General features: G+C 51.6%; 9 protein-coding genes across 9 annotated transcripts; 4 read left to right on the top strand and 5 right to left on the bottom strand.

Moving 5' to 3' along the window:
* Positions 1–1,399: 1,399 nt before the first annotated feature.
* Positions 1,400–1,987, bottom strand: METBIDRAFT_205607 (uncharacterized protein). Its single transcript, XM_018854976.1, has one exon. The coding sequence runs from the start codon at positions 1,810–1,812 to the stop codon at positions 1,441–1,443; it is 372 nt and encodes a 123-aa protein (XP_018711279.1). The 5' UTR covers positions 1,813–1,987; the 3' UTR covers positions 1,400–1,440.
* A 175-nt stretch (positions 1,988–2,162) lies between these two features.
* METBIDRAFT_79037 (uncharacterized protein) lies at positions 2,163–3,713 on the top strand (the record flags this gene model as incomplete). The annotated part of the gene is made up of 1 exon (XM_018858990.1): positions 2,163–3,713. One exon carries the CDS (start codon positions 2,163–2,165, stop codon positions 3,711–3,713), a length of 1,551 nt encoding a protein of 516 aa, XP_018711280.1.
* Positions 3,714–3,938: 225 nt separating this feature from the next.
* On the bottom strand, positions 3,939–4,871 carry METBIDRAFT_43462 (thiosulfate sulfurtransferase; the record flags this gene model as incomplete). The annotated part of the gene is made up of 1 exon (XM_018857659.1): positions 3,939–4,871. One exon carries the CDS (start codon positions 4,869–4,871, stop codon positions 3,939–3,941), a length of 933 nt encoding a protein of 310 aa, XP_018711281.1.
* A 3,049-nt stretch (positions 4,872–7,920) lies between these two features.
* Positions 7,921–8,240, top strand: METBIDRAFT_205630 (uncharacterized protein). The gene has a single exon (XM_018854977.1). The coding sequence runs from the start codon at positions 8,012–8,014 to the stop codon at positions 8,180–8,182; it is 171 nt and encodes a 56-aa protein (XP_018711282.1). The 5' UTR covers positions 7,921–8,011; the 3' UTR covers positions 8,183–8,240.
* A 58-nt stretch (positions 8,241–8,298) lies between these two features.
* PUS7 (pseudouridine synthase) lies at positions 8,299–10,383 on the bottom strand (the record flags this gene model as incomplete). The annotated part of the gene is made up of 1 exon (XM_018858991.1): positions 8,299–10,383. One exon carries the CDS (start codon positions 10,381–10,383, stop codon positions 8,299–8,301), a length of 2,085 nt encoding a protein of 694 aa, XP_018711283.1.
* METBIDRAFT_205635 (uncharacterized protein) lies at positions 10,174–11,245 on the bottom strand. Its single transcript, XM_018854978.1, has one exon. The coding sequence runs from the start codon at positions 11,025–11,027 to the stop codon at positions 10,443–10,445; it is 585 nt and encodes a 194-aa protein (XP_018711284.1). The 5' UTR covers positions 11,028–11,245; the 3' UTR covers positions 10,174–10,442.
* A 753-nt stretch (positions 11,246–11,998) lies between these two features.
* METBIDRAFT_230331 (uncharacterized protein) lies at positions 11,999–13,074 on the top strand (the record flags this gene model as incomplete). Its single annotated transcript, XM_018855247.1, has 2 exons — positions 11,999–12,273; positions 12,343–13,074. 2 exons carry the CDS (start codon positions 11,999–12,001, stop codon positions 12,974–12,976), a joined length of 909 nt encoding a protein of 302 aa, XP_018711285.1. The 3' UTR covers positions 12,977–13,074.
* Positions 13,075–13,518: 444 nt separating this feature from the next.
* KIP2 (Kip2p) lies at positions 13,519–16,248 on the top strand. The gene has a single exon (XM_018856115.1). The coding sequence runs from the start codon at positions 13,939–13,941 to the stop codon at positions 15,910–15,912; it is 1,974 nt and encodes a 657-aa protein (XP_018711286.1). The 5' UTR covers positions 13,519–13,938; the 3' UTR covers positions 15,913–16,248.
* RAD53 (serine/threonine/tyrosine protein kinase) lies at positions 16,203–18,689 on the bottom strand (the record flags this gene model as incomplete). Its single annotated transcript, XM_018857762.1, has 2 exons — positions 16,203–17,070; positions 17,131–18,689. The coding sequence occupies 2 exons, from the start codon at positions 18,687–18,689 to the stop codon at positions 16,203–16,205; spliced, it is 2,427 nt and encodes an 808-aa protein (XP_018711287.1).
* Between the last annotated feature and the right edge of the window lie 6,253 nt (positions 18,690–24,942).

Here is a 24,942-nt window from a genome sequence, read left to right on the forward strand (position 1 = left end):
ACGTCATACAAATATAGAAGAAGCGGAATAAGTATTTGCCATACACCAAACAAAAGGATGTAAAATCAGAGCGAAAGTTCCGGGAAAATTCTGTCTGTCTTGAAAGGTGACTACAGGGCAACCCAAACCACGGGAGCTTTCGATAAGTTTATCGCTTGGTGCTTCGTAAGATTTTTTGAAGCTAATGTATTGACTGGCTACTCAAAGATAAAAAGGCCGAAAGAATAGTAACAAAGCCAAACACCTTGTAAATTCTGATGCTAATGCAGCGACGCAGAAATGCATACAATGTCTGCAATTATGAAAGCCTTTGAAGAGACTAGAATGACCCCCTTCTCACCCAAAGATTCAGAACATTTGAGAAGAGGCTTGCTCATGAACATGTATCTCGCTCAATCATATGCCGTATATTTTGAACCAGCCATGAATGGTGAGATTTCAGACCGCATGTACCACCGCTTTCGTTGTTTATCATGTTCTTGCGTTTCAGGTCAGACGATACCGATATGCTTCTGTGGCCTTACAAATCAATCCAAAACTGAAAAAAGCAAAAGAATGGGATTAAAAGAAAAAAAAAAAGGAAATATTCTTTTTGAACAGAGGAAGAATATTTTTAAACAAATGAAGTAAACAAAAAAAGGCTAATCTGCTGTCTAAACGTCCTGCACGAAGCAGTCCTGATTCGTACTGTTTCGTAGTGTCTAATTGACACAGGAAGGTACATCGTTACGAGCAACTTGAAAAAAGCAGCCGAAAAAGTCTCAATGATTAGCTAGCCCCATAAGTCTACTACTCCCTGGATCTACTTCCGGCTTCTTGAGTAGGTATCCGCGAAAAGGTATGGGGACGTGGCACTCATTTAACTGAACCCAGACAAACGGAAGTGGAAACAAAATACTTTGCAGTGCACACAGGACACCAAAATCACTCCCAGTGTGTTTTTCGAAACACCTGCGTGATCATAACCCCAAGAATTTAAAAACCATTTCGCAATTTTCTGATGTCGTGAAACTGAAGGTGCTCTACGACTATTGGGGATACATGCAGGCAGGCGGGTTAGTGTGCTGGGAACGACCCGCCAGGGTTGCGAATACTAGGGTCCGCGCCTAATAAGAAAGTCGATCTTTAACTGGGTAAGGTCCGACCTCAATTACTGCACAAAGTATGGAGGGCATAGCGGGACCCCCGGAATAGTGAACTGGATTCATGGTAAATATCTACTTTGGCACGTTTTTGAGGTGGCAGTCCACATTGGCGGATGTTTGGAGCAACCTACAAGATGTGTGCATCATTTCACCTCCAAGAGAAAGCAGGCTCCCTCTTGTATAGTTATTGACATTGGGGGCCTGGAACCATGATCGAGAGAACTGGCTGGAGCCATGTCGGGAGGACACTGGCGCTTGTAAACAAAGCGGCCATCACGTGACCGGTATCACGTGATCAAAGCGTCACGTGCGTGGCATCACCTGACCCCGGGCCAACGGTGCCGCCACTTTGTTTGCACCGAGTGGGCAAGCCCTGTGACCATACATTGGGAGAGTGACAAGCACAGTATCGGGCTGAATCGTCATGCCCGATTTGCCAGCCGAAGACATCTTGGCTATATTCGCCAGGCGTGCCCACGTAGGCACCAGCAAATACTACGAATTGGTAAGCGCACGTGACCACAACACGGAACGGCCGGCCAGCGAAAGCAGCGTTTCGAACCGAAAAAAATGGCGCCGTTGCAGAAAGTCGATTCTGCCGCATTTTTGAAGGCGCTCCTTGGCAAGCTCGTTCTTGTCCGACGTGTGGATCTGTCCTGCTAATCATCCTTCATAGTGCGCGTCCGTCACCAGATCTGTCTTGCACGCACTGCTCACTTTGACAATACGTGCGTCCCGTACGCGAAACCATAGCATCGCGAGGCACAAAACACCGCACCTTTAGGCGCACAGCTTCTAACCAAAACACCGGGAAGTCAGAACGCCGTGAACTCAAATCACCGGGAGGTCGAATCACACCGGGAAGTCAAGTCACTGGTAAGTCAAATCACCGGGAGGTCAAAGCACCGGGAACTCAAATCAGGGAACTCAAATCAGGGAACTCAAATCAGGGAACTCAGAACACCGGAACACCGGGCACTCAAACCACCGCACCCGCAACTCCAGCACAGGCCGATAATGAGCTCCATCTTGACCGCGCGCCAGACGCTGGAGCTCCACAAGGCCATAGTACAATATCTTGCGCCGGTCTTGGACGCTGACGCCGACACGCTCGGCTCGGTGTGCCGCGCCTTGGACGCCACGCCCACGGACGCGCCTGTGGCTCACTACCTCGAGAAAAAGTGGCTGACGGTGTTGCGGCTCCAAAAGCGCATTCTCGACTTGGAGAACGAGGTGGCCAGCTACAAGCTGCTCATCGAGACGGCCAACCTGGCGCCCAACGGCTCGCCTCTAGTCTCGCGAGACAAGATCAATTGGCTCCCTAGCGCCGTCAAGGCCACATACCCGACGCAGAGCGCGCAGATCGTCAACACCGTGGCCGTGCACCCACAATTGCCCTTGTTGGCCGCCGGCTGCGCGGACGGCGCCATGCTCGCGTGGGACTTGGCTGCCGACGACGTGCTGCTCCCGCTGCGGCTGTGGAATGCCCACTCACGCAGCTTGCACTGCCTCCGCTGGTCCGACGTGCCCATCGACCTCTCGGGCCCCGGCCGAGCGGCGCCTGCGCCAAGCCTGGCTCCTGCGGCAAGCGCTAAGTCCGCGTCCTACGTGCTTGCCTCGTGCTCGTCGGACCTCACGGTGAAGATCTGGCTGGGCGACGCGTTCACACATATGCGCACGCTCACGGGCCACGAGCACACGGTCTCCAGCGTAGCTTTCTCGCCGTCTAGCCCGCTGTTTCTCTACTCGGTCTCGCGTGACAAGGCTGTCAAGGTGTGGGACTTGGCCTCGGGGCACTGCGTCTCTACTTTTGTCGGCCACAGCGACTGGGTGCGCGACCTCGACGTGGCCGCCGTCAACTCCCGCCTCCTGCTCGCCGCGGTGCACAAGTCTGCAGCATTAGGCGACTTCATCTTGACGTGCTCCAACGACCAGTCCGTCAGGCTCTCGCACCAGCTGGGCACTGGGCTCTCCATGCTTTTGGGCCACACCCACGTCGTGGAGACCGTGCGGTTCTTGCCCATGCTCGCCAACAAGCACATCGACAAGTACCTCCTACTGAACATGGACCGTTTCCCGTACCTTCTGGACAACATCGTCGAGAACCCCGTCTACACGGAGTCTTTGGGCTTCAAATACTGTGTTTCCGCGGGCAGGGACAACGTGCTCAAGCTATGGCTTCTCCCGCCGCCTGTGCTCCTACCGCACCGCCTGCCGCTGCCCTCGGTGCAGAACAACTCGCAAGGCTGGCACATACTCGATCTTTTGGGACACCAGCTGTGGGTCAAGTCCGTGGAAACCCATCCAAACGGCCGGTTCATCATCTCGGGAGCCGACGACAAGCTGGTCCGTGTTTGGGATCTTGCTACTCTTGTAGAGCAGGGCCGAGTTGCATGCGTCAAGACTCTCACGGCGCATGAAGGCTTCGTCAATGCCGTGCATTTCGCCCGCTTCAAAATGAGTGCCACGGGCGACACGCGCGAAGACCGCTTGAAGCTTATTGAGAAGTCGATGCGCTGTCTCTTTGTCAGTGCCGGCACAGACAACACGGTGCGTCTATGGCAATAGCATTCACGATGCCTCGATATTCTGTTGGATACCGCTGCACGTTTCATGTGCGCAGAGGCATACTGCCCTGTGTTAATTCTATGGAATACATCTTGCATTCAAAACACATCATAATAGGAGATTATACTATAAACAGCACCCGCGCATTCGTCCAGACTATAATGCACTGAGCAAAGCATGCATGTTTAGTAAGCGCACACCCGCTGTTATCCCTTCCCAAACAGATCAACTCTTTTTAATGAGCTCGGGCGCACGCTGCGCCCACTCTGTCCAAGAGCCGTCATACACGCGAACAGGAATATCGGCAGAAACTTTGTGTATGGCCATCTGAAGAATAACAGCGGTGACACCCGTGCCACACATGACAAGGATGCCATCCCTCAGCAAGGGCAGCGTCAAGTCAAGCGCATACTCTTCTTGGAAAAGCTGGATGAGCTCCTCACGCGATTTATAATGGCCCTTGGCATTCAACACTTTGGGGAAGGGGAGCGACATTGATCCTGGAACATGTCCTGACGACAAACCTTTTCTAGGCTCTGGGTCCTCCCCGGTGAAGCGGCCCTTGGCCCGTGCGTCAAAGGCATAATACTTATCTGCCAATTTCCCGGCAACAACCAAGTCCCTGAGCTCCTCAAACTCCATTACTTGTGCTTTGTACTGGCGGGAGAACAGCTCCTGGGGAACCCCTTCGTATGTGCTTGGCAGCAGCATTTTCAGCTTCTTGTTCTCCAGCAACTTCCTCTGTTCTACACCGAAATCCTCCTTGAATTGCTTGTAGTGGTCAAGCAAATAAACATTCTCATGGCCAAACAAAGAGAGGGTCCATGCTGCCCGGGGGCCCGAGAAGATGCCCGACCGGTCATAGACAAGCACGTGATCTGCCTTGCGGATACCCAACTGAGCCATTGCTGAATTGAAAACACTCTGCAGAGGTAACATGTGTGGGTAGGGGCTCTCTGAGCTGCACACCTTGTCCAAATCAAAAAATACGGATCCTGGGATACGGTCCTCGTTCTGGAATTGCTCCCGAGCATTGTGGGGTGAATTGGGCATGTACCATGTGGCATCCACCGGAACCACCCGAGCAGGTCCTGCAAGAAGCTTGGATGCCGTGTTAGGCGAAACGATCTTAGCGAGCGGCGACGTATTCAGAGCCATAGTTGAGCAAAACGATGGGGTTTGTGTCTCGGATCTGGGGCCACGATCGCAGGTATAAGGAGATCGCCACTATGCAGGGCACGTGACTTGCATTGAACTCAGTCGCACCGCCGGAGCTGGCGTCCAATCGTATGAATTCGTTCGGGCCGGATGTGGAATTATTACATCGCTTTTGACCTTTCCTTCTAATTGGCTCAATTTTGTTTGGCGGGCGACTCTCGGAAAGGATAAGTAAGGCAATATGATTGAATGTATCTCAGAAGAGAGCTCGTTGTATGCGCTGTGATCTGAATCAGTTTTGGTTGCAATGTAGCTTATACGAGTTTCCTATCCATAATCAGCCAAATTCACACTCCGATAGTTTTTAGCTTCAAAAATCACTAAGAGGTAAAGTTGACACTAGCCCAATGAGATTTATCATGTACTCAATTATTTGTCTCCTTGTCGAAGATACGTGAAGAATTCAATATTACGTTATTTTGGTGTAGAGGTATGGGACGATTTGCTAATCTATTTGGTAGTAGCAGCAATAGTCGTGTTGTCAGCTACCTTCTATAGACTTCTGATGTTTTTCATTGGACTTTCGGATTTCTTCTTCCTGAGTCAACCGTGATCACACCACGTTCAAGCCTCAATTATCATCAATCGTTTTGCATCTTCCATTCCAGAATTTCAAATACCTTGGGTTTTTGTTAGGTGGTCAAAGCTCAAGGGGAAAAGAAGCCAGATGTTCTTTCCATATATTAGCTAAAGCAGAAGTACCTTGAAGAGCGCGTCGTCTAGTATAGTACTGCCAAGCTATCATAGATTATAAAGGTTGCTGGGATATCATTATGCTCTACATCTTGTTAGAGCTAAAAATATTTATGAAAATGTAATATTTGCTTAACAATGAGCCTTGAAGTATCGAGAACAGACTGCCCACTCTATACCCAAAAGCGTTGCCCCCGTAAATTGACAAAACGAGTCTGCGATTTTTGATTTTTGAATCAAATTGATCTGAGTTCCAAAACCAAACGTGCTGTTTATGTATCTGAGAAGCCTTGTATCGTCCATGATGCTCCTTAGCCTGAGCACGTTGAGAGATTCTTGGAAACATGCCAAGGCTGCCAGGGAACAAAATAGCGGGTTTGGCTATTCAGAGCTTGAGCTATATCAATTTGGGCTCAGAAAACCAGCTGAGTGGTTTCATTTACATAAAGCTGTCTTAATGCTCGAGAGAAGCTGTACGGTATTGTGAGAAGGTTTTTGGCTTTCGAAGACGTTCGGCACCAAAGAAATGGGAATGATTGTTGCATCTGTAAGGTCTCTGGTATCAGCTTGACACTGATGGTCCTTGTAAGCGCATATATAGCTATATGCACTGAGTTCCGTCAGATATCATTCTAGACAACTCATAGAATATTCTCTCGAGTTCTAAAGGTTCCGTTCACGTGACCTCTGGATAAAGTATATGAAGGTGGAATAGAGCTCCTGTAGAGTTCTAGAGGAACCAGTGATCTTGTAATACATAACGCCTATGTCCCGTGAAGTCTCTAACAGCATCAGTAATAATTGATATTGATCAGGTAAGGAGTAGCCGTCAGCATTTTGAAAACCACTCCAATGAGAACAGCAGAAAATTTAAAGGGTAACAAAAAACTTGACGTGGGTCAAAAATTGCCTTTATAAGTTTGTATCCCGAGGGAGCAGTGTGTTCTATATTATGAATATTTTGTGATTCATTGCCAGGCCTCGCATCTTTTGCTTGAAGCAATGTACCCAAGTGGCTAATTATACCTATTTCATGTAGTCTCATTGCATTATTCATTGCAGAGATGTTCTGATAAATCCAGTACTTTAGCCATAAGATCGGTTCCGTTTTTGAACCTTGGTTCCTTCAGCCTATGCACTTTTGGCCGCTGCGAGAGAAAAGGCTAGTAGAAGAACCGTTTTGTTAGGAAGAATACCCACAATAAATCTTTATATTTAACATTAAAGTTAAATGATACTAGCTCTCAAAGGATAATATGATACTAATAAACTTAAACCTATAGCTGATTCTGCTCCTGCTAATATTATTATACATAATGAATTTATCCTTTTTTATGTCTTTATGACCCTTATAATAATTTTAGTAGTTTTCATAGTTCTGTCTTTATATATATATGATATCTTATATTATTTTAAATAAGATATATTTTAATAGCTTTCAATAATATAATATGTTGATCTGATTAATGAGCGGGAGATAATTAACTGAAATGAACCGAGACGAGCATAGATCTGTAATTTTATTTCGCCCGGGCTCCACATAATTCTCGCTTGAAATAGGCAAAGACTTTGCGGGAGAGTGGAAGAGTTGGGCACAGCAATGTTGCAGAGGTTTCTGTTAATTGGACCCAGTGACCGTATTTCACTTCATTTTCCCAGACAGAAAACCGAAGGTTCAACGTCGCAAATCCACACACGTCTCTGTTTGGCATTTGGAAGTGAGGCGGGATGTAAATGGCTGCCCTTTGTAGTCTTCTTTCACGAGCATCTAAACATTTAAGTGATTTGATTGCAGCAGCCGTTCTCTCCAATTAGCATTTTCCAAAATATACACCAATTCCTACTAACATATAGCATGATGCTGCCTATCTGTTCCGAACGAGCTTGGTGAATGGCGTCAGCTCCAGGACCCAGCAGTGACTGATTCTTGAGGCTGCATGAACGTTCTGACACGATGGCCTGGCGGCTTTGAGAGAGGTATGCTAGGAGATCCTAGAAAAGCACAGCACCGTTCGAAGCGATGTGTATAGAAATGACTTGTATTTACTACGCAGACAGCCCGCAGAGATGTCACCAGGCGGCGCCAGGCAGAGTGCCCGACGGATTGAATGGCATCCGACGAGATTTGATGATTTTCATGGAGGTCTTGATGGCCTCGTGAGCACAATATATTTGCTTTGTCTGTGCACATACCAGGGCCCAGCATCGTTTAGACCACGCAGCTCGGGCGTTTGAGACATCGTTAGAAATTTGCCCCAGATTCGACACCCCGCCGGTGTCCTAACGGGCGTGGCGGGTTGTTCGTGATTGCTGTGCTTTCGGCGGATCGAAGCCTCGCGCATGACGGTCTTGAATGTGGGCCTTGGAATCTGGATCTAGCCTTTTGTATGGTGGGCATGCCGCGGTATAGAGCCAAGCTTGCATTCCAGTGGGCATGGTTGTGGGTGGGCTTGGTGGTGGGTGGCATATTGGTGAGTCGGCATGGTGGCCGTCGAGCATACACCCAAAGCAGGCAAGGGCTCGGCTGGCGATTTTCACCCACGCCGTCTTTCCCATGAGGGCGCCTCCAGAAGCATGGAAGAGCCAGCTCCAAGCCGGCGCCCGAAAACCGAGGCCCTGGCCATACGACACGCCGAGATAGGCCACAACCCCGGGCCGCCCGCACCACGCCCGGCTACAAGCCCGCGGTGTCGGTCTTCATGAACTCGCGGAGCGCCATGGTCGCGTAGCAGCTGACGCCTAAGCGCATGCGCAAGACCACCGCCGTTCTTGGCGCGTCCGGCCCGGCGCAGCCCGCCACCCTGGCAAGTGTCTGGCCGGCCTTTGCCGCAGTCAAGATCTCGAGGTCCGTGCGCACCAACGCGTCCGTGTCATCGTGGTACCGGACGATGTCGAAGGACACGTCGTGCGCACGGCCCATGAGCGGGCGGTAGGAGCCCGCGAGCGAGAACTCCTTGACGCGGCGCGCCATCTTGTGCGGGTCGAGCCCGTCCTTGGCCATGGCGGCCTCGTACACGGCCATGAGCTGCGGGTTGGCGGGGTACACGACGTCGTAGCCGGGCGACGGGAGCACCACGTCGTAGATGGAGTACCGGCCCGAGGCCACGTCCTCCGGCGTGAGCGCACGGGCCTTGGGCGCCAGGCAGCCGGCCACGTCCTCGGCAAACGGCACGCCGTCGACCATCTCCGGGGCCACGGCGCCGTCCAGGGCCCCGGCCTCGGCCATGACCAAGTCGCCGGCCTGCACCTGGAGCCCGAAGAGCTCGATGCGCTTGGACGCCACGAGGTTCCACACGTACGACTGGTACGCGTGCACGTAGATGAGCCGCAAGTTGCGGGGGATCTGCATGAGCGCCCGAAAGTACAGGTTCGGCGAGTAGCCCGTGGCGCCCCGCAGCTCCTTGGCCAAGAGGTTGAGGATGGCCAGCTCCGCCGTGCACCGGCGCGGGATCAAGCGGGCCGCCTGCGCCGCGTCGCCGGTGGCGGCCCACACGCGGCGGGCGTCCACAGAGTCCGGCACCACGCGGTCCTGCTCCGCCAAAATGAGCTCCGCCGCGCCGCGCCAGTCGTCCTTGAGGAGGTGGATGCCCAACACGTGCGTGGAGATGGAGAACGTGCCGAAGCGCTGCAAGCCGTAGTAGTTGATGAAGCCGCGGAGGCGGAGCGAGTCGAACAGCGCCCGCACCAAGCCGGCGAGGTCCGCGCCCGCGTCGCGCGGCCGCACGTTCTTGATGGCGATGACGAACTCGTTGCCCTGGAGATCGCCCAAGTCCAACGGCGAGTTCTCGTAGCGGAAGCTGCCCAACACGGAGCCGCGCAAGCCGTTGTTGAGCGCACACACCCGCGCCACCTTGCCGTTGTGGACGCTGAACCGCTGGCACGTCACGCCGCGCCGGTCCTTGGTGCCGGAGTACTTGACGCTCTTGTTGGGCACGCGCAAGAACTTGGTGATGAGCGACGCCACCTCCATGGTCTCGCGGTTCTCCTTGTACACGGTGAAGTGCAAGTACGGCTTGTGGGGACCCAAGCCGTAGTTGACCACGCCATCCGCGTCCACGTGGTTGTTGTTGGCCCGCCGCGTGGGCGCGCCCTTCTTGGCGAGCGCGATGCGGATCGTGTTCTGCGGCGACGTGATGGTCTCCAACTTGCCCTGGAACGCCACCCGCAACAACTGGTGCAACTGCGTGCGCCGCGCCTTGTCACCAAAGACGGACGCCGTTTCCATGTTGCCGCCGTTGCCGAAGAGCGCCTCGATCTGCTGGAGCTCCGCCGCGGACACGTGCTCCAAAAGCCGGCCGTGGTCCTCCTCCGAGAGCGTGTACTTGGGGGCGGCGTCGTTGTCCTGCTGGGCGTCGGCGTCCTGCAGGGCGTCGGCGTCTTTTGTGAGCTGCCTCTCGGCGTCTTTTTTGAGCTGCCTCTCGGCCTTGGCCTTTTCCAACTCGGCGCCGCTGAGGTTCTGGAGCTCGGCTCGGTCCTCCTGTCTTTTCTCGACGCGCCGGTCTTTCTTCAGCGCGCCCAAGTCAACGCCCAAGTCGGTGAGGTGCACGACGTTGCCGGCCAAGTCGATCTCAAAGACCTGGAAGTCCGAGTAGCGCTGCTTGATGGTACCGTAGAAGCCGCCGCCGTGCTTGTAGCCCTCGTTGATATACTGGGTGATGCCCACGTCAGACTCCTTGACCTGTTTCAGGACGTCGGCCTGGACGCGTTTTGGCGCGGGGGCCACGGCCTCGCCCGCGGTTCGTTTGGCGGTATTCTCCATGGCGATAGGCAGGAGAAGAGAGTGGAGCGTGTTTTTGAGGCGTGCGAGTCAGCGGGTGCTCATGTGCGCTGTCGGATTCTTTTTGTTTTTACGGGGCTAGGCGATGAGACGGCGCTTTTTTTCGGGGGGATGCTGCAGGCGCGCGGCGGGCTCTCTGGCGGCCGGCTCTGGGTAGCGCGGGAGTTCCGGGGTGCGGTGGGTTCCGGGGTGCGGTGGGTTCCGGGGGATACTAGATGAGTTCGGCGGATGCTTGGTCTGCTCCGGGAATGAATGTGGGATATTTTGGGAGTAAGTGTAGGTTTTTCTTGAAATGAATGTAGGTTGTCTGGAAATGAATGTAGGATATTTTGGAAGTAAGTGTAGGTTTTTCTTGAAATGAATGTTGGTTGTCTGGAAATGAATGTAGGATATTTTGGGAGTAAGTGTAGGTTTTTCTTGAAATGAATGTTGGTTGTCTGGAATTGAATGTAGGTTGTTCTTGGAATGAATGTAGGCTGTTCTGGAAATGAATGTAGGCTGTTCTTGAAATGAATATAGGATGATCTGGAAATGTATGCGGTCATTACCAGCGATATTTGGTCAGTTCGAACTCTGGAAATATGGATGTGGGGGCCAATGCTGGCAGTCAGACCAAGCCGGCTCATATTATTCGGACATCCCACTCAGAAAGGGGCAGCGGGAAGTTGCTTCACTACCTCATGACCATGGAAAGCTCGATTATATATGCTAGCTTTTGTTGTGAGCAGCCGACTGTGGTTATCCAATTTCAGCACCAACTCGGACGCCGCCCCTAAACACTCAGAACGTATCTGGCGCCAACGCACGGGATTTCTCTCTGACGCCTCCTGTTGTTTTGACATTAGAGAACTAGTAAGGCGGTCAGCAGCACATACTCTGTAGAAAGCCACAGGAAACGATATGCCTGCTTATCCTCACCTTCTTTGTGTAATACTCTCAACTCTCGAGCCACTGCACATCCACATGTTCTGTGGCGGCAAAAAATTGCTCGATGTCTCAATTTCCTGCCCGAGCACCTGATGCACCAGGCTTTTCCACCCACAGCCCATTTCGCTTCCCCTTATGGGTCTAACAGGTATTACTGAGCAACTAGAGCTTATCCTTTTCTCAAAGGGAGCTCAATCACTTGAGCGTTGTCACTCACATCAAACTTTGGCACTCGCACCAAACGGTTTTATTCACACCAAGCAGTCGTATTTGCACCAAAATTCCTCATTTCAACAGATCGGTCTCATTCAAGCCTTCTCATTCAAACGTTCTCATTCACACCAAACATGCTCATTCACACCAAACGCTCTCATTCACACCAAACGCTCTCATTCACACCAAACGCCCTCATTCACATCAAACGCTCTCACTAAAATTGCGTTCGCTATTCTTCATTCACATCAAGCTCACACTCAAACATTCTCATCAACACAGCCTCACTCCCAAACTCCCTTTCTCTTTCATGCCCATCTTTCTCCACGCGCCCCAGAGTGCCCTGCCAGATTCGCACCCGGGCCGCCAGCCGCACTTTTTTTGGCCCTGCGACCGCGCCGCATTGGGTGCAAAAAAACACCCACTTGCTAATCTTGTTGCTATGTTCAAAGCCGCCATGAGAGGCTCCGAAGACGACTGGTGGTTCAAGTTCCAGAACGACAAGCCAGGCATTCCCCAAGCCCAGGTCCCGGGCGAAAACCGCGCCGACGACCAGAGCAAACGCACCTTGGTCAAGCGATTTCTTCATTCGCTGATGTACAAAGTCAAGGAGAGGGTGGACCCGCCCCGCAACTTCTCGTTGAACACTTTGAAGGCGTCTGCGTCAGTTTCAGGCACCATGCTGAAACAGCTGGACCAGTCGCTGCTGATTTCCCGGTCCCAGCTTACAAAGTCGCTCCGCTCATGTGCCTCCTCGGCCCGCAACTCGCTTTGGGAGCGGCCTGCCACAAACACCGCCAGCCGGCGCATCTTGTGTGTTGCCGGCTTGCCGGCCACAACCAGCATGGCCACCACCATGTCACTCGTTTGCGGCGGCGGCTTGGAAAAGGTCGTCTTCCACGACGGCCACAGTCCCACGGTCGAGGTCCATTTTCTTAGCCCAGAGAGCGCCCACAAGTTCCACGAGTACAGCGAGCGCCTGCCGCTTTTGGCCATCAATGGCTACCCGCTCAGTGTCACGTGGGCCAAGCCCACGCGCGGGCTCCCCGCTGGCCATGCGCCGCTTGCATCGTACGTGGCCGAGGAGGTGGAGGGGTACCGGGCATCACGTGTCATCGTGTTGACCCGGCCCGTGCCCAAAAGGCAGACCGATACCGCGGCTTCCCGGGGCTACCCGGACGCACGCGACAACTACTCGGCGGACCTAAATATCGAGAAGGTCAAGTGGGACTTTGTGCAGTTTGGCGGCATTGTGGAGGTCATGCCCATGATCCTGTCGAAGCTCAGCATCAGCATCCAGTACACGGACATCCGCAGCGCCATTCTTGCCATGCACACCCTATCACAGAAGAGCTCGTTGCTTTACTCCAAGTACAGTCTTTGGTCGGCCAAGTATGTGCGTGACGTGACCAACCGGCCATGCCTCACAGTGTGAAAAGCTCTTGAGGGTACTCTCGGTTTGCTTCGGAGAGCTTGCTTACACCACTTGTGTTGACAAGTCTGATCTTGGGCTTGGCTCGACTATCAAAGGCTGGAAAACTCAAGAAACGGCCCATCCAGGAGAAACGCTCCTCATTCGCCAGGTCACCCCGAACCGACAACTGACCCCTCGTGCTGTGGACCAGGCTCCATGGTGCTCTCTGCATTTTCTGGAAGCAAAAACAAGAAGCCTTATCTACTCTGTACTGACGTCCATATTTATAAACTCTACATGTGTTTCCAGCATCTCATGACTGCCGGCCTTGTTTGGCTTGCGTTTAGCAGCGAAGTAAGTGGGTTGCAACATGCCTGCATAGCCTCCGTCACGTGCCGTAGGCTCGCATCTCTCTACTTGCTCGTTTTGCCTAAAGTGGCCGGAGTATAAACAACGCGGCTAGATACGCACAAGGCCAAGCCGGGCTGCGGCTACTATGGATGCTTCCGAGTGCACCAAATCAATAGAGAGTTTATTATGAAGCACGACCTGGGGGATTCTTAGCGTCTGCCAAAGAAGCGTATGTCTGCACGTTCACTGCCGCGTCTCTCGAGCCAACGCACCCACTTTCTGCATCACACTCTTCGCTTGCGCTAGACGTGCATAGTGAGTTCCGCACTTAGACACATGCAAACACCCATCCGCTCGTATCAACATACATCCTGCGACGACACTTTATCAACAGAGCACCCCACATTCTCTTCAAACAAGCAAGCGGCTCTTCTTCGCTGACGTAAACCTGCTTTCAGCCAAGTGCAGCCACAAGTGTCTGTGAATACCCCTCTCTCTCTTACTCTAGGGCATCACCGCACAACCCAGGACATCTCGTTTCATTATTTGAGCCACCCCATTGCACGGGCTTCTGTTCTAAGGTTGCCCCCCCTGTTTATCTCAGATTTACAATTGCAACAAAAAGAACTCGAATGCGCCCCAGTTCGTCTCTCTCCTCCTCAACCGGAGGCTCGACTCCACTGTTGGGTCGCAGGCAGTCCATTGCCGATTTAAAAAGACCACCGTCATCACGCGGCTTCCAGTCACATTCACCGAAATACCTGGGAACACGGTCCCGGCCAGGCTCCTCTCTAGGCAGCCGCCCGCTGACTCCGGTACAGCGCCAGGAGGCGTACACAGGCACGGTCAAAGTGAGCATCCGGCCGAATCCATGCTCCAATTCATCTCTGACCAAAACCCCGAATTGGCTCATCGACGAGCACTCGAATGCCATCACCAACAGCGCAGACGCCACGTCATATGTTTTCGACAACGTCTTTCCCGCATGTAGCAGCGTGTCGAACCGCAGCGTGTACGACAAATCGTGTGCGCACCTCGTGCACAGCTTCCTCAACGACGGGTTCAACTGCACGCTCTTTGCCTACGGCATGACTGGATCCGGCAAGACGTATTCCATGCGAGGCGAGGAGCATGACCCCGGGTTCGTGCGTCTTGCCATCGACGACATCTTCGAGAAAATGGGCGCCGAAAGCGCGTCCAAGAAACACGTGCTCGCGGTGTCATACCTCGAGATCTACAACGAGAAAATCATCGACTTGCTCGGCCAGGTGCCGCTAGCACAGCTGGACCTCAAGATCCGCGACGACCCGGAGTATGGCACCAAAATCGTCGGCATCCACTCGCCCACGGTGGCGGACAAGCAGCAGCTCCTTCAGCTCATCAAGACAGGCGACGCCAAACGCAAAACAAGTGCAACAGACTACAATGCCCGCTCGTCGCGCTCGCATGCCATTTTGCAGCTCCGCTTGCATACTGTGGACAAGGTGGCCCGCAACGAAGTGCGCTGCACGCTTTCGCTCTGTGATTTGGCGGGTTCCGAAAGGGCCACTTCCAGTGCAGAAAGGCGAAAAGAGGGGGCGTTCATCAACAAGTCGTTGCTTGCGCTTTCGACGGTCATCAACAAGTTGTCGCTCCTCCTGACGTCCGCCTACATCTCGGGCATGGAACACATTCCGTATCGAGACTCGAAGCTCACGAGGCTCCTCCAGCCGGCGCTCTCTGGCCTGTCTCTAATTCTGATCTTATGCACGGTGCACCTAGGAGCCAGTCTGAGTGCGGCGGACCAGCAGATCGTCACGGAAACCAACAATACCCTTCGTTTCGCCGCACGTGCCAAGGATATAGTGTTGGACGTGTCGAAGAACAAGAAACTGGCGCTTTCCTCGCAGGATTCGGCCCGCATCATTGACGAGCTCCGGCAGACAGTGGATGCACAGAAACAACAGATCCACCATCTCAAGCTGGGCCAGCAGTTTGCGTGTGCTTCTCTGCCCTTGGGGAGCATGGACGAAATTCCCATTGACCGCATAGCCATGGCGGACCTCGAGGCCCAAATCAAGGTGCAAAACGAGCGGATCGAGCACTTGAACCGCTTGAACGACTTGCAGAAAACAGAGACGATATTGCTACGAAACGACGCGTTGAACGACATACTAGGCGTGGACATCGAGAAGGGCTCGCCGCAGATGATGATGTCCAATTTGGAGGAGTTCTATAACCGCGTGAACTACGAGATGGAGGAGCACAAGGCGTATATCTCTCATTTGGAAAAGCAGCTCCGCTCGGCGCACCTGAAACTCGCCAGTTACAACAAGCCTTCCGTGGCACAGGCCCCCTCGGAGCCTCATTTGCAGGAGCTTTTGAAAGAGCAAGAGGAGGAGATCTGGCAGCTCAGGGAGACCATCAAGGACAAGGACCACATCATCCACAGTCTCACGAAAACCTCGAAGTTGCGCCGGTTGGTGGACTCGAGCTCCACAGCGTCGTCTGAGTTCTTGAAGCGCCCCAGTCTCTCTGCGCCTGTGCGGGCGTTGGCCAATAAGGAGAACAATGCGCCCCAAGACTCGGACCGCAACATGAGCCCTGCCAGAGCAGCTCTCCACTGATGGTACGTGGGGATTTGGTATATTGTTTATTTGGTAATGTCACAGGAGTTCTGGACTGGCCTGGAGTCAACAGGCCCCGGTGTAGGTTTGAGTCGAAGATCTCCATGGAATGGAGTGTCTTGCGAGCCGGGATTCCCCAATGTAGGACCAGCTCGTGGTTTGGAGGGCACGCCCGCGAGGAGCCGAGGCAGAGCACGGCATGCGTCACGGAGCGCACCGGGCTCGGGATGCGTATAAGCAAAGAAAGCCGCCTGGCAGGATATCTCACGAAGAGGCCCGCGACGCTAGGGCTACGCCCACGAGTTTGTCGGTCTAGCCTGCCCGCTCTGGAGATGGGCGCGCTTCGACAGCAGCGGCTTCAGCGGGCTGCTGTGCGTGTCGTCGTACATCTTCCGTTTTAGTCTGAGCAGCGACTTGAAGTTGCCGCCGTACCCGGCAATGGAGCCCTTTTCGACGCCGCGCGCAGCGCCGGTCTGGGGGGCCGGTTCAGGCACGATGGCGGGCCGGAGCTTCTCGTCGTTGGGGTCGAGGCGGATGACCTGGACAAGGCCGTCCGCGTCGCCGGCCCGCTCGCCGCCGCGGAAGAGCCCCGTGGCGTCGTTGATTGCCAAGGTGAAGCTCAACAGCTGGTGGATGGACTCGTCGACGAACAAGTCGATGCGGTCGCCGTTGAACAACTGCACCTTCTTGCACTTGCCCACGCGCACGCCGTTGACGTGGCAGGAGTTGGTGCTGAAGTCGAGGAGCCAGAGGTCCTCGAGGCAGTGGGCCGGGCTCTCGAAGATGGACGCGCCGGCCATGGGGTGGCGCCTGCGGTGGATGAGGCAGTGGATCTTGGACATGCGGTCGTCGTTGACGAACGTGTCGCAGGCCTCGTTGCGCCCGATGGCATACGGGTTGACGCCCTGGCGGACATAGATGGGCTCGCCGCTGAACGAGTTGGGGAGTGGCGCCAACGTGATGAACAAGTCGCGCGGCCGGCCCGCCAGCGGGGCCTCTGCGAGCGGCACGTGCACGCTGAGCGAGCCCATGTGCTCGGAGAGCGCGGCGGGCGGGGCATCTCTGAGGGCGTCTTTCTGTGCGTCTTTCTGGGCGTTTTTCGGGGCGTCTTTCGGGGCGTCTCCCTCGGCGTTTTCCCGGGAGTCTCCCCAGGCGGATCTGGGCGGGGCCTGCGTGCTGGCGCCGCCGTTCGGCGCCGCCGCCGGCCGCAGCAGCGACGCGTGGAGCGGCTGCAGCTGCGGGAGCGGCGCCACGCGCCGCGGCACCTTGAACTCTTGGCCGCGGCGGGCGTTCCGGTGCGCCGGCGCGCGGTCCAACGGGCGCAGCATGAGGTCGTCGTCCAAGTGGCTGGACGCGGAGATGTGGATGCCGTGCTCGATCCGGCGCGACTGCTGCAGCGTCAGCTGCGAGAGGCTGAGCGGCGGCAGGCCCAGGCCCGCGGCGTGTTCCGGGGCGTGGGCCGCGGCGAGCCACGGGTGGCGGAGCGCCTCGGCCGCGGACGGGCGGCGCGCCGGGTCCACGGCCAAGCAGCAGCGGAGGAAGTCGAGGGCCTGCTGCGAGACGTCGTAGGCCGCGAGCGGCGACGCGAGGAAGTCGCCCAGCTTGATCTTCAGGAACATCTGGGCCTGCGTCTTGCCGTTGAACGGGAGGTGCGACGTGAGGAGCACGTACACGAGGCAGCCGAGCAGCCAGATGTCCACCAAGCAGCTGTAGTTGGCCGCGGCCGCGGGCAGCAGCTGCGGGTCGGGCTTGCCCGTGAGGACCTCCGGCGCCACGTAGGCCAAGGTGCCGCAGAAGGTCTTCATGAGCGACGCGCCGTCGCTGATCTTGGCGAGCCCGAAGTCCGTGATCTTGACCACGATCGGGTCGTCCTGCAGAATCAAGATGTTGTCCGGCTTCAAGTCGCGGTGCGAGATGCCGAGCCGGTGCACGTACGCGATGCCCTCCAAGACCTGGCGCGCAATCACCTGCGTGGCCGCCTCGCCCACGGCGCCGTTGGCCGCCACGAAGTCCATGAGGTCGCCGCCGGGCACGAGCTCCATGACCAAGTAGTAGTTCTCCGCGTCCTCGTAGAAGCTGTGCAAGCGCACGATGTGGGGGTGGTCGAGCTGCCGGAGGATCGCGAGCTCGCGGTCCACGCCCGCCATGGCGCCGCGCCCGCCCGCCGCGAGCGCCCGCCGCCGGCTGATGATCTTGGCCGCGTACGCGTCGCCGGTGCGCCGCTCAATGACCTTTTTGACCGTGGCGAACGCGCCCTGCCCGAGCGTCTCGCTGCGCACAATGAAGTCGCGGTGGATGCCGTCGGGCGGCGCCTCGGGCTCGCGCGCCCGGCTCTGCGGGTTGTACCGGTCGCCGAAAAGCACCACGAACTTGACCACGTCCTGCGCCACGCCCACGCCCACGCTGATCTCGTCGCCCTGCGACACGATGTAGTTCAGGCCCTTGACGAGCCGGCCGCCGTTGAGGTACGTGCCGTTGGTGGACGTGTCCTGGATCCACACCGTGTCGTCAGCCAAGCTGAGCCAGAGCAGAAAGTGCCGGTTCGAGAGCCGCGAGCACGTGTGGAGCACCACGTCACACTCGCCGTTGCGCCCAAACACCCACGTCTTGCGCTGCGCGTGCGCGCGCGTGCGCGTGGCCGCGTTTGTGTTCAAGTCGATGCTGCCGTACTGGCCGGTGGCGCAGATCAAGCGGCAGATATGGGCCTCGTCCTGGGGCTCCTGAGGCGGCGTGCCTGCGGCCTGCTGCGTGGGCTGCGTGGGCTGCGTGGAGTCCATGGGGGTTTCTTTTGGGGGGGCTGGCGGCGGGTGGGGGCGGCGGGCGTGTTTGGGGGGTGTTGCCCGGCGGGTGGGGCGACTTGTGGGGGGGTTGTTTGGTGGCTTTTGGGGCTCTGGGTGCTGGAGTTGAGGTGAGTTTGGACGGGGACGCGCCGCGCCGCGCTGTGTGCAGGCGCCGCCGCCGCCGGATGTAGTAGGCATGATTTAGTGATCGGGATAGATGGGGAGGGCTCGAGCTTCTTGGTCCATTCCAGGAACAAGTGGGTGCTGGTGCTCTATTAGGGAACTTGTAGTGCACCCGGGCCAGGCTCACCATGTGCTGCCCGCAGCGTGTCCGAGATCTCTGACCGAAGGGATTGGTTCGTGTATGGAGTGGATACGGAGGGAATGGGTGGTTTCGTGAATTTCAGTCTAAACTAATGGATTGAGTTGTTTCGTGTTTTTGGTATATGCTGAGGGAATGGGTTGGTTCGTCTTTTTGGTAGATACTAAGAGGGATGGATGGTAACGTGTATTTCAGTCTATACTACTGGATTGACTTGTTTCGTTCGTTTACGATATACTGAAGGAATTATGTCCGAGATCTCTGACAAATGGCATTGGTTCGTGTTTTTGGTGGATACTGAAAGGAATGGCTTGTATCGTGCATTTAGTATATACTCTTGGGAATGGATGGTTTGTGTTTTTGGTAGATACTGAGAGTAATGGATTGTTCCTTTTTTTGGTAGATACGGAGGGAACGGATTGCTTCGTGTATTTACTCTATACTACTGGATTGAGTTGTTTCGTGTTTTTAGTATGTATCGACGGAATGTGTTGCGTGCTTTTATTATATGCTGAGGGAATGGGTTGATTCGTGTATTTCAGTCTATACTACTGGATTGACTTGTTTCGTTCGTTTACGATATACCGACAGAAATATGTCTGATATCTCTGAATGGATTATTTAGTGTCTTTGGTATATACGGAGGGAATGGGTTGATTCGTGTTTTTATTATAAGGGATTGGATTGTTTTGAGTATTGAGTATATAATGAAGGGAAGAGATTTTATTTGTGTATTTCGTATATGCCGAGGAAATGGAGTCTTTCGTGTATTGAGTAGATACTGAGGGGGATGAATTGTTTTGAGCATTGAGTATATAATGAAGGGAAGGGATTTTATTTGTGTATTTCAGTCTATACTACTGGATTGGGTTGCTTCGTGCTTTTAGTGTATAGTGAAGGAATGGATTGATTCGTGCTTTTAGTATATAATGAGGGGAATGGATTTATTCGTGCATTGAGTATATACTGAAGGGAATGGATTGGTTCGTGTATTTAGAATATACTCAGGAAATCGATTGTTTCGTGTTTCTAGAAGCTACTGAGGGGAATGGATTGGTTCATGCATTTAGTATATACTTAGGGGAATAGATTGTTTCATGTAGTGAGTATATGCTGAAGAATTGGAATGTTTTGTTTCGTGTATTTGGTATATACTGAAGGAAATATTTTGTTTTTTTGCATTCAGTTTATACTGACGGGAATGGATTAATTCGTGTTCTAGTATATACTGAGGGGAATAGATTGTTTCGTTTATTTCGTATATACCGAAGGGGAGGGATTTTCTTGTACCGAAGAGAATGAATTGTTTCGTGTATTTAGTAAACACTGAAGGGAATGGATTGTTGCATGCATCTCTGTATATACTCTTTCTTTGGTAGAATCATTTGATTAAAGAAGCAAAACTATCTAAATAATATATAAAAATCTTCAAACAGCTCCCAACTACGTACCAAGTGTCTTATCTCGGCCCGGTCCCTCCCGTTAGTCACGGCCTGGACGGTCCACTGGGGCCGTTTCTTTTTACGTATTGATTCTACGTCATCGACTCCTAGGATAGGTCTCCTGTTGTAGTCGCTTCAACTCCGCTGGTTATAGCGGACTTAAGGAGTCACCTTCCTGCGACTCGCCCCCTTTTAGTGTATACCTTGAAATTTGTGGCGACGAACCAATTCAGTTTTGTTAAGTTCTCCAATGAGTTGTCTGCTGGGGCCAACATTGAGTTCAAGCTCATGGGCTTGGAAATTTCTAGATTTGGCCCCCAGTATTTGGATGTTTCGCAGTTGTTGTAGATATGGCTTAGAAAAGCGTCTGTGGCTTCTCCGTTCTTGGGAATATGGTTTGTGCAAAGATGACGTTGGAAATCCAGTGTGTGCTTGGTAGGGTCTTGAGAAACATATGATGCATAATTGAAGTGATGGATGACGAAAGGTCAAATCGCTTTGTCCATTCTGCCTTATACAAGGCTTTCCAAAAGTGTTTCCACCTCTTAGTCCGACGGACCGCGGAGAATGGATTATTTTGTGCATTTCAGAATAAATTGAAAGAAATAGCTTATTAATGTACCTCCGTATATACGGGAGGGAATAGATTATTTCATGTATCTCGGTCTATACTTAAGGGAATAGATTGTTCCGTGCATTTAGTATATACCGAAGGGAATAGATTATTGCGTGTATCTCGGTATATACCGAAGGGAACAGATTATTGCGTACATTTCAGAATACACTACTCGGCGCTGCTAGCGACGACTCTAGACCCTCAGATAACAAGTCATTTCCGCATGAGATTGTCGTGATGGGCTTTTCATGATCCCGCATCCGGTGACTTACCGAAGCATGCGCCCCGTCAAGTCCCCTCATTATCTACGTATCCTGTCAAAGGGTGCCAGACCCAAAAGTGGCGGAAGCTGCGCCTGCCTGGCTCAGGCCGTAGATAAAGTTGGTGGTTGGAGGGATTATTTACGAAGACGGTTTTGGGCCGGTGTAATATTATTTAGTGTCATAATGACTTTTGGCACAACACAGGTGATACCAAGAAAGCTAGATTCGCATACATCTTGTAGTAGAGCACTAAAACTTTCTTCCAAAGAGGTACTGGAATTTCCCATGAGGCCTAATCTATAAACGCTAAATCTGGTTGACGTCATAGAGTCAGTTTCATTCTAAGCTGAAATGAATTTCCTTTTTGATACGCACCCATCTCAGTCTGCAATGCAATCTTTTAGCCCGATCTTCAACTATTTGTTCACACTATAAGTTTCCCAACTGTATCCTCGTGCTAATTAAGTCTTACAGCTTTCCTGGAAGTACCGCATGGTACCGCAAAATGTGCTTAGTTTCACTGAAACTGATACTCGACCAATACAAAAATGGCAAATTTGTCTGAACCCACAAGTAGTCGCCGGAAACGACAACAGGACTTCTGCCATCCTTTGCAATAATCGCATATCCTGCATTTATAACACTTTTTGCAAATTAAGTGGGTGGTACGCGTTCAGCTTTGACCTGTATTATTTTCTCCTTCCACTGTATGCGAAAAAATACTTTTTTCCAAAACAGTAAATGTGAATTTTCACCGATGCGCGTAATGATTGGCGTTAATACATGGTTTACCTCCGGATGAATATTGGATAAATTGAGGATGATCACATCGATGTCTACGGTGAAGACGTGATAAATCGCGTTCGTTTTTTCAAACTAACAGAGAGAATACTGCTTATCGTTGAGCTCTCTTGAGCAATTTGGACCAAGTAGAGCATTCATGAAGTTTCAAGTCGGGATCGAACTTGTAGCCAGAAGTGTATCTAATAAAACATGTATCAACTGTAAAATCGTGTATTAGATATGTCGAAGCTGTTGGGCCGGTGTGTGTTTGATAGAGCAAGTATATACTGTCAATTCGTGTATTAGATATCGAGGAGCTGTTGTGGCTGGTGGTGCATCAAAAGCTGTTTCGGCCGGTGGTTTAACAAATATGTCGAGGCTGTTTAGCCAGTAATGTATCAATGTGTAGGGTCTGTTTATGCAGTGGCGGACCAAATAGAGCATGTATATACTGCTTGAGCCAGTGTTGTCACCAATATTTAGAAGCTGTTCGGGCCAGTGGTGAAAAAAAGAGAGCATTTATGAACTTTCAAATTGGGAATCAAGGGGCTGTTGGGGCTATTTGTGTATCTAATAAAGTACTTATGAACTGTCAAGTCGTGAATCAAATATGTAGGAGCTGTTTGGGCCAAGTGGCAGATCAAGTAGATCACTTCGTCCAGGATATACAAATCGATGTATCTGATATTGCTGTGGGAGGTGTTGAGCATGAAATACCTGGTTTCTTTCATTCTACATCACTATTGATTGGCGGCTTACAAATAGGTGTGGCACCCATATATCAATCTTGATCGAGTCTTTAAATTTTTCAACCCAGTGTCAAGACTGTAGCTTTCTGCATCCTGAACAGAAAGTTGGTTACCACAGTCAATATAGGTAGCTGGAGCACTCTGACATTCATATCACAAGTATTCGAATTTACAAATTGACGTGGGCTATCACAAGCAGCCAGTGGGAATGAAACAAAATAACGCATGGAAAATTAACTACAGATATTATCTACCTTATCTTATTCACTGTCATCATACACACAAATAATGAAAATCTTGCTCTATTTCATAGCAAAGCTAATGAAGAATAAAAACAATTGAAATACATGTCAGATTGATTTTATAATAATAAAATCATTTCTCTGTTTTGTATCTTTTCAAGTAATCAAGTAATGTGAAATAGGATCCGTAAATTTTTGTAATATTTAAATATACATGAAAAGATGTCTTCAATGTATGTTGAATATTCTTGATAACATAATTAGTTCCATCTTAATGTTGAAGAGTACTAGGCTTTGAAGTCAGGCTTGAATCAACATTCAAAAAACTTAAATTCTCAAGTTAAACTTTACATATCTAGAAGTGAATTTTTGAGCAAAGAGAACATAATCTTTATTGAAAGAGTTGTAACAAAACCTAACTTATGCTATCCGCTGGTAAACAGATGTCAGAAAAACAAGAACGAGCTGTCCCAAAAAGTATATGTAAACAAGATAATTTCAATAAAAAGTTATGAAGCTGTCTCGAACCCTAGATCTAAAGCTGAGAAGTGGAAAGCAGGTAGCCGTTCTGGGTGGTGTGCCATGATCTCGCTGGTTTTCTGTTTGGATTTCTCTTTATTTTGGGTAGTACCTTGTTTGATGTGTTTGTTTGCTTTCGCGTCGTGCTCCGGGTGGTGCACTTGGAGCTTATTTTGGTAACTGCATTGGTGTGCGTTATAATTTTCAATTCTTTTTCTTTGTTAGTTTGTGTTTCGTCAGGCTGTGTTATGACTTGCCAGCTCATGTCGATTGGTGGCTCTGCAGCCATGATCGTGGCTTGCTTCATGGTGCACTACAATGCGTATGTAGCTCAGTTCTTGGATACTTTCGTGGATCTCCGACAGACTTCAAAAAGTGGTGTCAGAAGTCTCATACTCTTGTCTACCTTCCGCATAACATGATAAAATTTCCGTCCTCCCTTACCAAACATGGTGGTAATCTCACGACTTATGTCTCAAATATTTATGAGATTCATTACCTGTACCTCCGAGCTGCTTGCTTCTAGTTTTGCTTGTAAAATCTTTTCGACTATGAGACAAGCCATCCCTATAGTCTGATTTGGCTGGATTTCTTTCAATATCAACTTTTACAATCCGCTCAATTGGTTCTGACATACAGCCATGCTTCATATCAATGACACGTGTCAGATACTGAATCTAAGGATCATCAGAGAGATGGTGTGATTTAGCTAGAAGCTCTTTTGTTTGTAAGCTTTGAGATTCTGGACTTTGATGTTGAAAAGGCCGGGAGTACAAACTGTGAACACTGAGAGACAACTTTTTGGAGACCGCCTACTGCTGTTTTAGTCCTGAACCTAAATCATTAGCATCCCGGTGAATGCGTCAAACTGTTATTCCATTTTAAAGAGGCACTCTTGCTCTCTTACTTCGACTCAATCGATGGCTTGACGAGGGACTTCTATGGTATGTAATTTAGTAGCTTGGCATAGTCTTCTAAAGATTTGTGCTTTTACATGGATGGAAATATCCCGATCAGACTAAATTCCATTTTTGCGTGAGGGATTTGAATACGTGAAGGTATTCTTCAATCTGGAATGCATATCTAAAGCTTGATATTTTTGGCCGAATCACACGGAGGGACGTGGATTTTCCTTATTTTCTCGAAATCAGACTTTGAATATGGCTGGGCAACCTTCCTAGACACTAGGTCATTCAACCGGAGAGTATTTACGAGCCTGTGTACTAAAATCAACTGGATCACTCGAATCTCGACGTGTGTCTGACTAGCGTGGAAAGTGATCCTATAATAAATAGAGAAAATATTTTTCTTCGT

The sequence above is a fragment of the Metschnikowia bicuspidata genome (genome assembly GCF_001664035.1).
Source record: "Metschnikowia bicuspidata var. bicuspidata NRRL YB-4993 chromosome Unknown METBIscaffold_4, whole genome shotgun sequence".
In the NCBI taxonomy this organism is placed as follows: Eukaryota; Fungi; Ascomycota; class Pichiomycetes; order Serinales; family Metschnikowiaceae; genus Metschnikowia; species Metschnikowia bicuspidata.